A 13,266-nucleotide genomic window follows, 5' to 3' on the forward strand; every position below is an offset into this window, starting at 1 on the left:
GAGTGGACATTTCAACCAGGAAAGCAGGGCAGAGGACACATCAGACAAAAACCCCCAAAACGAAAGAAAAAAACCCTACACGCACACTTCCCAAAACAACACACCCCACCTCCTCAGCCTTCTAACACAATCCCTGTGCTTTACCACTAGATCTTGCCTTTGATTTTAATGAGCAATTAATTTTCACGTTCCGAGATACTAGATCTCTGTCCACATACTTACACTAACATCGTGTTCTAACTCTGCAAGCAGTTCAAAGTGGTGTTTTTTATTGCTCAAGGTCTCTCCGGGAACACAGTGCCACACCTAAAACACAGATATTTAAGTTTGCGCAAGGAAGCACTAGTATGACCCCAGATGAGTTTCTTCAGTACTGAATTCTCACATTGCAAGGAGGGCTGCTCATGTTAACTGTGGGCCTTGCCTACGTGGCAGAACACAGCAACAACAAATGGCACCTGAACTTGTTTACCCTGAGCAGACCCATATATTAAACACGACTATGCTGATTCCATATAGCTTCCAGAAGCCTACCTAAGTATAGGTATATCACTGCACTGAATGTATACTTACCAAAAAGCCATATACAGAGGCTTTGGAAAACTCTTTCCTGTCTCTAAATTCCAAATTACCTTTCCACCTAACTGTAGGCATGCTCTTTAGATTAGCAAGTTCCTGGTCCATGTTGAAGAATGTAAACTACAAAACTATTGAACATTTTAGAAGCCTGTTCCACTCAGCAAACACAATCACCAGTCAAGGTCACAAAACATTCCAGTTCCTCCAACAAGTACAGTCTGCCTCCAAAACCCCCATGTTTAGAGTAAGTTAGAATGAATGAAATCTCTTTAAAGTAACACCTTAGCTTTGAAACAGTTGAGATAAAGCTAAATGAAAAAGATATTCTAGAAATAAATTTACTGTGATACTAGCTAAGTTGTTATTCTAGTACAACAGGTACATCCAACTCCAAAGCATTTGGCTGGCTGAATATTACAAAGTGCTAGCTATAAATAGTTATTCAAGTATAACAAACCCATATACAAACCTTCACAGTAGAATCCCAAGATGCAGAATATAAACGCCCATCATGCCAACAGATCTTACTGACTGCATCATCATGTCCCATTAAGATGTCTTGCTGTCTTCCAAATGCAACTGAATAAAAATATCTAACAGGAAAAGGTTATAAAAGCATTACATAATCAGAAAACTTAAACATTTTTTTCAAATAGATGAAAGTAACTTTGCTTCTACAGTTTCTAACAGAAATCTACTAAAAAAAAAAAAAGTATCGTGATTTAACAATGGATTTCTGCATCATTATCTAAAACCAAGGCACTTGATGCAATTCAATAAAGTCAATAGGAAGTAAATACACACATATGATTGTCCCATGAAGAACTTATGACAGTGGTATCTCCTGGTAAGATTAGACAAGATGACAAAGCCTGTAAGAAAAAGAAAAAAAAAAAAAAAAATAGTGTTCAATTTCTTACACCAAATCAAACAGAAGTACATTAACATTTTAAGCTTCTATACACTCAACATACAGGTGTTACATGAACACTAATCAAGAAAAATCTTATAGGTTGGACACTGAACAACAGGAATACTTAAGCCCTGGTAAATACAAAGGTAGCACTGAAGTTCAGAAACACATGCAGAACTGATGGATCTCCTTTTTCAAAATGCTGGTACTTCAAGGACATGGTATGTGATTCCTCACTCAGGAGAAACTGGGTCAGCTCTTCATCTCATAAGCTACTGTCAATTCTAGATGCAAACAGCTAACAGAAACTAAAAATGCAGGGTTTCCTTTGATGTTTGTTCTCCATGACAGCTACTTATCAGCTTAACTCTTTCAAACAACAAATGTAACTATCTGATTTCTACTATTCTCAACAAGAAACATGCATTACAGACAGCTGCTCAGTTACATTACCATCACTGGAAGCAGCAAGGAAAAAAAAAATCAGCCCAGTGCTTCTACTAGTGTCGTTACTGGTTATGTTTTAGATCTGTTCTAAAAAAACAGCTGCTCGACTGCAAAAAGACTACTGCTTCTAGCATTGCTGCAACAGATCAGGGCTAAAACTACAGAAAGGAAAAGAATTAAAAAAAAGTATACAAGGCCTCATGAAAAACTGATTTTTTGATCTTGGATTCAGCAAAGAGCTCCCTTTTTACAGTGCCAAGAAGCAACACTCCTAAGTTTTCCTTGGCTAAAGCATTAGGAATTGCTGTATCTAGATTCACCTGGTAGTGTGTGCCATGGCAGGCCATAGGGTCTTGATCCTGCAACTTACTTGGGCACCTGTTAGAGAATGCGATGGCTTCTGTCTTGGCAACCTATTTGCCTTTTTTGTTCCCCCTAGAGATGAAGATGCAGAGAAGGCTGATATATCCTAGTGTCTTGCCTCAGTAAAGGACTCTGAACATGACAGTTGGGAGTGTATCTCTATGACCCAGGTCTGGCCAGTGCTCAAGCACAGAAAATCAAATACAGAATCTCTTTCCAAGCTCTGTTTTAGAAGCAGGGGAAAAATGTTGTTCAGAGGTTGCCAAGACCACTGCTCCTTGAGGAAGGATGGCTCAAATTCACCCAGCATAGATTCCACTCCCTGTGCTTGGTTTTCCTCTGCCGGCTGACTCACAGCCTTCAAACACTTGGGAGCAGTAAGGCAATGTTGGATGTGAGCACATGGGTGGAATTTAAGCTTTGTGATTCTGGTCCCAATGGCAATTCAAGGTTGTTCAGGAAGAGTCCTCTGCTCATGCCAGACTGTCTTTGTCTACTGCAAGCCCTTCCCTGGATAGCAGGGCAACTCAGAGCAAAGCTAACACAGAAGTAAAGTGCAACCATTTAATGCTCCCTTCCTATGTTTGCAGAATGCGCTCTGTCTCCCTGGAGGCCTGACAGAGTTTCAATTCACTCCACTAAATAATTCACACACAATACAATTGAGTAGGCAGGGGAAGAAAAGAGGCATTAATGTATGCTAAGAGCCATTTCTGTGAGTAGCTTTCAGAAGGTTCCCAATGATCTCGTTTTTATTTTGACAGCAACTTACCATGTTTGAAAAGGACACACTTCTCTGGATTGTTTTTGATTCTTTGGAAAACATCTTCAAAGTTGAATCTGGGTATAATGGACAAAATAGAAGATAAAAGGACTGTTTTCTATTATAAAGCTAGTAATTTTGCTCCTGCTTGAATATTCAAATATCGTACTGTGAAAAGCAGGTATAGGTTTCTCATGGTCTTTGAGAAACTCTTTATAAAGCTTGTGAATTGAGCCTGGAACTAGCCTGCTTTGCACCAGTTATGGATGGACTCCCCCATGCCCATCAAACTCTAAGAGAATTCTGGTATCTAAAAGGAGAAATTACCACCTTCCCAAGCCTAGACATAGATGATATTGAAATCCTGAGTCAAAGTTATTTAAAACTTAACAAATTCATCTGCTTAAGCTATTTAATTACAGAAAATAGATATTTAACTTAATTTCTATAATAGGTGACTTGCAAAGGTGACAATCCAAAAGCCAAACAGAAGTAGCCTTCACATATGAATACTGAAATTCCCTCAAACAGTAAGAAGGAATTGAGCATGAAGTGAAAACAAGAATCTTGCATTTGGCAGAAGATTAGGGCCACTCCTTTCATGACTGTAAAAAACCCAGAACTCAGTGATTCCAGAAATAGCCCATTTAATGTTGTCTTCATTTTGCTTTCTGTGAAGATATTCATGGCATTCAATCTTAACTATATTTCAGAGTTTCATGCTATTTTGTTCACAAAACATTATTTGGTCTTACAGCCTGCATTTACACTGCAGGTTCTAGTAAATACCTCTGCAATAATACTTACCCTGGGATGTAGTGAAAACAGAAGACCCATTGCAAGTGACTGCTATTCCAGTAATTGCCCTGTTTAATACAAGTAAGCTTATAGGTGATTTCATAGGTTTTGAAACTTAACCACCATACTGTAAATTGACTATAGTTGAAATTTGTTATTTGATCTCTCTAAAAGCTAATACATTCAAGGAGATTAAAAGCACTACAGTGGTGTGTTATATGCCTAGAAACAAAAAAATATACCTTGATATAATATGTGAAAAACCAGTACAGGTTCCCCATATTGGTCTGCAAGAACTTCATCCTCATCAGAAAGGACATGCGCATGTGAGAGGATAAATAGTTTCACATTCAGTCTTCGGGATTAGCTACAAAGAGACTCGGGAACCTGCCTACAAGCAGATACTGAATACCTCAAGTGTCAGGAATCAGAATTTGCATGTCTTTTCTCCTCAAATTAGACACTGGCAAAGTCACTATAGTCTAGAAATTTAGACACATAGCTTATGTCAGGGAGCTAGTTGTTAGGAAGCACAGAGCATTCTGCACAGCCAAAATTCTGTTACACAGACCTGCTTCTATTTTTTCTCACCTGTCTTCAGGAAAAAAAAAAAAAAAAAAAAAAAATCAGAAGCTGAAATTCAAGTCTGTTTTCAGGATCAGGATTTCCCTAACCCTAACAACCTGGTAACAGAGGCCCTTTCTCACTACAAATATTACCTTGTTTTCTGGACAAGAGAATGTTTCTTTTCTAGATTGGGCTACAGTCACAAAGAAAGCAGTTGCACTCCAGGTCGTAAGAAATCCTCTTACTAGTCCAGCCACTAGGGCAAGGGATGGGGCCAAAGGAAAATCTGTTCTTTAAAATATAGCTGCTGTTGTTCACTGTTAGGTATTTTCAAAGTTCACGTGAAGTCCCCCTACTGACTCATCACTCCCTAGGAATCCATCAGAACAGTAGTTTGGTACCTGGATTAACTGAAAACCTATAGCTGGAAACTTGGTAAACTGCTCATACAGCAGCAGCTCAAGCTGTACAGTAGTTGAACTTAAGTGGTTTAACCTTTGAAATCAAATGGAATGAAGTTAGGTCCTCCTAACTATATTATTTATATTTATATAAATATTTATATTTAAATAAATAAATAAATAAATTCAAGTCTTTATCTGGCTGCTGCTCTCAGTTTTAGAGAAGGGTAATCAATATCTGCTTCAGGTACTAAAATGATAATAAACTTAGCTCTACATCTGTATAAGGAACAAAACAAAACAAAAAAATCAAGCTGACAAATACCGTTTCTGGATTGATAACCCATCATATTCTCGAACTCATCTTGTGTAATCAAATCAATGAGCTGTCTCACAAAGAAAAGTATTTACCTGAAACCCTAACCCATCATTCGGACTGACACACAGATACCCCCACCCCCCAAATAAATGGAACAATTTTGGCTGTGAAAAGAAAAGAATAGTACCTACTCTTTGTGAATTTTATATTGCTCATCTAATTTTAGTTTGGCAATATTGTTCCAAGCAAGTGTTATACTTTCTTCTGTCAAATCTTCAAATGATTCTTCATTTGGAGAAACTGCAATAAAATACCACAATAAAGTTTCATCACAAATAGAAAATAAAAAGACAGATTTCAAATAACTAGGTAGCTGAAGTTTCAAGCACAAATATGAAAGTACAGAAATCACGCAGAGCTCCAGGAATAAGAACTTTTGGCTAACGTAGAGAGTGACAAGATTACTGAATTTTTTCCAAATGTCTTCCTGAATGCATAGGCTTACACAGTCAAAATGTGATTTTTCTACCCAAACCAGGGCTTTTAAACTGGAGACTTTACAGAATACACTTCCAAAATAGAAGAAAAAAACCCCAAGCAAACAAACAAAAACCCCAAACCAAAAAACTTTTCTGCAGAGATGTTTTGGTGTTCCACCGAGATGTCAAGAGCTTTCCAAATGGAAAGTACTAGGAAAGCCATCTACTGCTACAATACAGCATGTGCTTTTATTATTCTATTGCATTCTGTTAGGAATGTCACAACTTCATTTCACTGCACTGTTGCAAAATCTAAGGGATAAAAAACGCAACAAAACTGAGACAATTAGATGTCAACTACTATAAAAAGGCCAAACCCAACAGGAACTGTTAATCTGTGAATTTATGACTTAAGCAGCATACCACCATATGCATTTAACACATATGAATTTTACTACCAACCACACATAAAGCCACTCTTGCATTTGGATGCTGCAGGTTGCCATGCTAAGTAACACTCATCACTTCTCTGCTTAAAAATGAAAGCCATCAAATGGTAAGTTAATTAAAGACAACCAACTGAGAAAAAATTTTCCATGTGATAACTGGGCTGAAGATTCAGTCCAGTTTATAGTTAGACCACTATTTATACGATGAGGACCACAGCATCTTAGTTTCAGAGAAATGCTATAAGTTCCGTATTGAACAGAAGCCTGTGATGGCATTACACATCCTTTTTTTGAAAAAGTTATTCAATCAACATTGTTCCTACAGTATGTATGGAAAACAAAGCAATTTCTTTACAGATTTTCATTCAGGTCATGGAAAAGGAAAAAAATTTGGATGCTTAATTTAAGTTCTTAGGGTTTATTTAGACCAAGCCAATCAATCACCCCAAAGACATCTCTGTTCAAAAACTGAACAAATCTTTACATCATTTAGAATGCCTGCAGATATGGCCATTGAAGCTGCTGTCATATCAGCTTGATTTTTGAAGTCATGAAAGGCCAGGGATGATAGACCTCCCACAGCTTCAAAAGTAGAGGTTGAACGGTCCCAGAGGAGACCATTGGAACAGACGGCAAAATGCAGGACAACACCTGTATTTTCAAATTTGAAACTGGTCTTGGCAGTTTTTCTTTAACAGTTAATTAATGGATTTATTTTGAGTTGGCTTACAGGGAAAGTGGCCAAGAGAGTTGTATAATGAGATCCTGTGGGAGAAAGATACAGAACTTCTCAAAATTACAAATCTGTTACATCAGTTTATCTGTTAAACATTTACCTGGAGACTCAGCTATGGAAACACTGTGACTAGATGTTCGAGACAAGCTTTTTAATTTCGGTATTATCCTCCGCGGATGACGAATTGTAAACAACTGTTTTGGTGTCTGTCCAAACTCCAAGATTTGTGTCAGCAGAGCTACTTTTTCATTGGGGTCCATAATACTTTACAAAAACAAGATATTTAATTAAGCCAAGTAGGCAAGTACTTTTTCTACCTCCCCTCCCCTGAAAGCATGGGCCTGCATGTGCAGTTACTACAGCACTATAGGCCATCACAAATTCTTACAGAACTGTTTTACCACAAATGTGATGGGCAGTCATATGACAGCTTCATAATTTTGTTTATGTACGATGACAATACGCTCATCCATTAAAAAAAAAATAAAGCAATTTCACAACAGCCAGACTGAAGAAATGTTCGAGTAACAATCTTTCAATGTGTGCTAGAACTGAGAACCTGATGCTGGTTCTCTGCGTATTTGGGAGTACAAAATGAAAGAGCTACACCATTCATACACACAGCACTTTTACAGCCAGCAGAGAACCTGGAGGGATACTGAGAAATTTGGCTGACTGCTTAACAAAAACATTCAGATTCTTGTTAATTACCTGTTTAAATCCACTCCTCCTTCATAAGTTAGTGGGTGAAACACTGGGGGAAAAAAAAGTTTATTTGTACAATGTAGATATACAAGGCTTCTTTGTCTTGCATACCTACTATAAAAAAAAGTTGTATTTTTTACCCAACTTGGTTATACTTAATCAACAAAGCTATTTCAGCAGGCTATAGAGTTTGAGATCTTGTGTTTTAATCCTGGGCTTCTTACCTGAAAAAAGTTTCGCATTTCTGAGAGACTCAGAGAAAGTTTCAGAAGAAATCAGTCCTTTCATAAAGGAAGGATGACTTACTTAAGCTTCATTAAATACCCCGCCCCCCACACCCAGTAAAGAAAGAAGAAAAAGCCCAGTTGCATAATTGGATCTCTGGTTATTTTCTAGACAGGTAACAAAATGTAGTAAAGAATGATCATTAAGGTCTGCCTATTCACCTGTTCATTTGCTATGAGGATAGCAGTTACACAGTTGTCCTGGTTAAACCACGACAACAGTGAATTACTTTGGGGCCTCTGCGTCAGAATATTTACTTTATCTTTTGACATGAGTTCATTCATACACAGATCCCTTACATCTCTCTTATCTACTCAAGTGTCTGCAATTCATTATGCTACTAAAAATCCACATTGCAGCAGAAGCAGCACATTGTGCATAAAAAGTGCTCTCATTTGAAAGGTAAAAATATAGGTGCCATAATTTAAATGCCAATTTACGATATTCAAAGCCTCTGGCACATTGTAATTGACGCTTATGGTCACAGTATGATTGGATGCCAAACCCTGCAAACCTAAAATACAGCCAACCATGATTTAAGGACATGTGGGGAAGCATATTAAAAAAAACCCCAACACCAAAAAACAGAAAAAAAACCCAACAAAAAAACCCACCACAAAACAAATCACACTGTCTTACACTGGAACTAGAAAGCACTGACTACCAAAATGAAGAGTTCCTTATTCCCTCCCTCCCCACTGCTGTAGGAAGATTTTCTTTTAAAACTTACTCTATCTATCTTGTTAAGTGCAAATATCTCAACATTGTCTGTTCCTTGTAATCCTTCAAAAGGATCAGGGCTTCTGGAATAAACACCCTAAAAATCTGATCTGCTAATCTTTCTTTACCAAGCAGACACTTCCTTATTAGGTAGTAACATACATAGCTAAATATCAGACTGCTGAATAAGTTAATCATTGGTATTACTATTAGGTCTACAAAAATTAAACACATCAACATAGCAATTACATCCCTTTTAGTAAGCATTTACAATGGCTACATACATGCTCAGATTAAGATTGCCAACAGTGAAACTGTCCACATGTACAGTAAAAAGTGTATATACTACTGCAATAGTATGTATGTACACAAGCGCAAACCTAGTCACCTGCATACTTTTTCGTTCATTCTTGTTCCTGAAGAGCTATAGCCCATTAGCTCCTTCTTTCCCTTACCAATTCTCTCAGGAGGAGGGGGAAAAATTGCACTGAAATTCTCACACTGCAATTGCAGTGTAGGAAAGTTAAATACATGTTTGCGTGGAGACCCTACAGACTCCCATTTTTAATTGGGAAACACTAATTCCATGCTACATTGCCGCACTGTGCTGTGCGAGCAAATAACAGCTACGCTGTAGAATCTTCTTGCCTACCATCTTAAGTACACCTTCAAAGATGCAAATCACCACAAAGGCAATAGATTTTACTAGATGAGACGCTATTTCCAGTAACAAATAACTGCATTTCCTTTAAGGATCAAGAATTCAAAGCATAGTTATGAACACTAAAAACGAATCAGGCATTACAGATATGCTGTTGTTTACCACTCCTACCTAATTAAAGCATCCCTTTTTTTTTTTTTTACTATTTCTATGAAGTGTATATGTACCATTGTGAGCTGCAACTGCTGCACTTCCTTTCTGCTTGTAGCCAAATACTAAGTCAATCCATTCATGAAGATGTTCTGATACATACTGACTTTCTAAAGCCTCTTGACTCTTCTGAAGAAAGTCATCAGGACCTGGCAAAAGAAAGGTTAATTAAATAAGAAGATATCCCGTTCAGTATTGATATCCATCTCTGTTCTCTTCCCTCTTCAAAAAGCAACCAAACAAAAACCCCTCAACCCCAATACCCCACACCAAACCTCAAATTTGCTATAAAAATTAAATGCAAGGATTAATTATGTCAATGTTTTAAACCAAAAATTCCCTCAGAAGAAAACAGAATGGGCATTTTTGAGAGAAGAACCACCATCCCAGGAATCTAGATAATCTGGAATGAATTCATAATACAAGAAGTTTGACTATTATTACCTGATGCCCAAGGAGGAAGCTCTACATCTTCAACCATCTTTCCACCCTGCCTTTTTCCCAAGTCCAACTTCAAACTGTTTACTAGAAAACTAGAATCATTTTCGTAAAATTCTGGAATCAACTGGAAGAAAAGAAAAAAAAAGGGGGGGGAGGGGTTGAGATTAGCTTAGTTTTGATCACTTAAGTAGAATACAGTCAGTAAAAACTGAAAGTTATCAAAGTTCATATGTCAAGCCCTAAAGCTGGGTAGTAATTTTTCCAGGCTTTCTTCTTTGTCAGTGAAGAAGCACTGGAAACTTCCTCCCATTATCCTTCCAACTACTTCTAGGCTTCTTGACTACCTACAACGTAATTCTCTGAGCTAAATCCAGAGTGGCATAAATATTTTTAACAGGCAATGTGTGACACAGAAATCCATAATATCTAAGAGAACTCTCATTGTATAGCTACCTTCTCATTTTTAACACATCAGGTAAGAGTCAAGATAAAAATCTAGAATAAAGCTACAATGATGACAAAAGTTTCAGAGGTTATGTCAATTATTTAAAGACCACCATAGCTAACCATTAACTATAGACTTTTTTTTTTAGAAGTATCACTATATAAAAACTCCTTTATCAAAGAAACATTATTTAAGAGCACCCACTATATGAGTTAATCATTCTCAACATTTTCTACAAGTTATGATTTCTATAAGGCTCAAAAAACTAAGATAAAACTTCTATAGCTTAACCTCTCCAGACATACTGTTGTAATACAGCCAAATCCTTACAAGATTCCAGCAAATGATACATAAAATTGCATCTTTTCACCCTTAATCCACTCCGGTAATTCCCACTCATTGCAGTAACATTCATAATGACACTTCTGTTAAACTAAAAGCCAGAAAGCAGACAGACAAACAATCAAGCAATTACAGAGAATGAAGAAGTTAAAAACATTAAAAAACTCATAAAATGCAGTCAACAGCCTTAAAAAAATTCTCACACAGCTGAAAAACAAAAGCAACAGCAAAAAACCCCCAACCAAACACACCCCACCCCAAAAATCTCAAATCAACAGGAGACATCTAAGAACAGAAAGCTTAGCACAGATACCAAGAAGGACTTGAATCATTTTCCAGCCATTTACCTCTTTGAAATCTGTTGCACCATCCAAACAGTTTTTCCAGGTTTCTGCAAGACTAGATAACACATATCAATCACACATTTGTTAAAAAATATTTTTTAAGGCTTTGCACTCCCTTGATGCATATTTGAAAACAAAACAAACCTCATTATAGACAAAATGTAAACAAACCTGTTGAACATTCTGTCAGCATGATCAAATTTTCCATTCTGCAGACAGAGCATGTATTCTGGAGCTAAGGAGAAGGGGAAAAAAAAAAAAAAAAAAAAAGAAAAAAAATCATCAGCTTGCTCCAAACCTTGTCCACTTTGGAGGTAAGAGTCTGCTCAGAGAGCATGTAAAAGCCGTCTTACCAACTCTAACGAGATAAAACAAAACATAACCCGGAGATGAATAATGGCTCCCATACATGAATTTAGGCTCTGGCATTTCCTGATAACGTGTCTGCAACATATGAAGAAAGAGAGGTCTGTTTAAAATCAGCACTCCTGCTTTCCTTCAGTGTTGAACACATAGACACTTTTTTCTTATTGTTTTAAAGACATGGGTTAGGACCACCCTCAATTTTTTTTTTCTAATGATAAAACAAACTCTAAGTTTTAATAACCATGCAGCTTTAATCAGGTCAGTAAATCAACAAGGCAAAAAAGTCATTATAATTTATCATCCAGAATTAACAGCTTTGCAGCTTTTTTTCTCTCTTTCACATGTAACTGCAGCGAGTGACTCAACTTCAAAGTGCAAACAAATACTTTCTTTTTGTCTTTCACAAGAACTTTAATGAGAGTATGGAAGAACATACTGACTTAATTCAACCTGGAAGATTCCCTCCTGTCTGAAGTTCCTATGCATTATCCCTAAAACCTATCATAATCTAATAGTTTGTGCACTATTATCTGCATGTGGAAATTTCAAGTTGGTGCTCTGATCTCCATAGATCCAGACTTCCTCCCTTTGAAGTACTCTCCGTCAAATTCAGCATTTTTCTTAAATGGAAGTAATTAAGATTTCTACTACTTTGTCTTGTTTAATTTATACATGTATTTCATATTATGCATTTAAATTCATTGGTCTTGAAGTTTTATATTTCCATACATGTTTATAGCATCTCAGTGCCTGCCATGCAAATGCAGTTACAATAGTTAAATGGATTTGGGGATTTTATTTTAAAAGGAGGTAAAACATTTAAAAGCATATACATATGAAATGGTAGTAAGAGAAACAGAGTCAAATTGTTTCAAATTAGTACTGATAAAATCAGTACTGATGAAATCAAGCTGAAAATAAATGTAGTATCTTTATAGATAAGTTTGCTTCTGACAAGGTTCATAGTTAGTTTTAGATACCTACGTAATTCCCAAAGCTTGCTTGACTAAGCTCCTTTTATTGCCAATATGTACAAGTCCCAAAATGTGCAGCACATAAAAGCTAAGGTATACATACCAATAGTCTATCCAGCCTTTCCTTATTCAGCGCACCAATTGGTTTACTAAGGTCACGGAATGTTTCAGGCTTTGTCAGATCTGAAAAAAGATAGTTAGACTCTATGCATTCTACTAGACAGGAATATACTCTAATCAATATTTAAAAACAAAAGGAAAAAAAAAAACCAGCAGCAACAAAACCCAACACAGAACCCCTCCAGTAATCTTCTCTGCTACCTAACTGCAAAAGAATAGTCTTACTGTAAATGGCTACTCATCGTCTTCCTTCCAAGTAGACATAATCTCATACCTCTCGCTTAAGAGCTAGTAGTTACATGTACGTGACAGCAATTGCAACTAACATCACCTAGTCAATACAGGTCCTGCTACCTGAGGCACAAAAGCAGCTGGTATCATCTTCTTCCTACTCATTAACTATTCTGTCAGGCTACAGTTAAGTTCCACCAAACAAATCAGATTGAAGTGTTTGAGTGGGTGCTGATGAATATGAGATTCCCCTGCTTTACTCCTTGTAGAGGGACACAATCCTCAAAAGGACAAACTTCCAACACAAACTGCACTAAGACCCTTAATCAAGGAGCCTATTTAGGCACAAGCCTTGTTAGCCTCTTCCTTTCAACTTGCAATACCAAGAACTGTAAAACACCACCTGGATTCTATACATTTCAATGCATCCAACTTGTTCCATAAAAAGCCATTTTACTGGTTCCTTTGCATTTATTAGAATCACAGAAAGTCTTTGAATGCTTAGTACTGCTGATTTTCAAAGCGACCAAGCAGATGTTTGGTACATACTCTATGTGAAGAGTGAAATATTTAACAGAAAAAGGTGAGGTGTTTTGTCCACTGAACTC

General features: G+C 36.9%; 1 protein-coding gene across 5 annotated transcripts in view; it reads right to left on the minus strand.

Annotated features, from left to right (window-relative positions):
* The window catches only part of NSMAF (neutral sphingomyelinase activation associated factor), a 40,270-nt gene that overhangs the window by 3,933 nt on the left and 23,071 nt on the right, over positions 1-13,266 (minus strand). For 3 of the 5 annotated variants that reach the window (XM_052787097.1, XM_052787098.1, XM_052787099.1), the window contains 14 exons: positions 12,411-12,490; positions 11,321-11,411; positions 11,139-11,202; positions 10,971-11,022; positions 9,840-9,960; positions 9,413-9,544; positions 7,526-7,568; positions 6,915-7,078; positions 5,342-5,450; positions 3,873-3,931; positions 3,075-3,142; positions 1,384-1,451; positions 1,049-1,172; positions 223-306 (listed from right to left, as the gene is read on the minus strand). In XM_052787097.1, coding sequence (XP_052643057.1) covers positions 223-306; positions 1,049-1,172; positions 1,384-1,451; positions 3,075-3,142; positions 3,873-3,931; positions 5,342-5,450; positions 6,915-7,078; positions 7,526-7,568; positions 9,413-9,544; positions 9,840-9,960; positions 10,971-11,022; positions 11,139-11,202; positions 11,321-11,411; positions 12,411-12,490 — 1,259 coding nt within the window. Of the gene's footprint in view, positions 1-222; positions 307-1,048; positions 1,173-1,383; positions 1,452-3,074; positions 3,143-3,872; positions 3,932-4,105; positions 5,280-5,341; positions 5,451-6,914; positions 7,079-7,525; positions 7,569-9,412; positions 9,545-9,839; positions 9,961-10,970; positions 11,023-11,138; positions 11,203-11,320; positions 11,412-12,410; positions 12,491-13,266 lie in introns of those variants that run through there. The other 2 variants (XM_052787100.1, XM_052787102.1) reach the window with 2 other exon arrangements.

The sequence above is a fragment of the Harpia harpyja genome, chromosome 5 (genome assembly GCF_026419915.1).
Source record: "Harpia harpyja isolate bHarHar1 chromosome 5, bHarHar1 primary haplotype, whole genome shotgun sequence".
Taxonomy (NCBI): Eukaryota; Metazoa; Chordata; class Aves; order Accipitriformes; family Accipitridae; genus Harpia; species Harpia harpyja.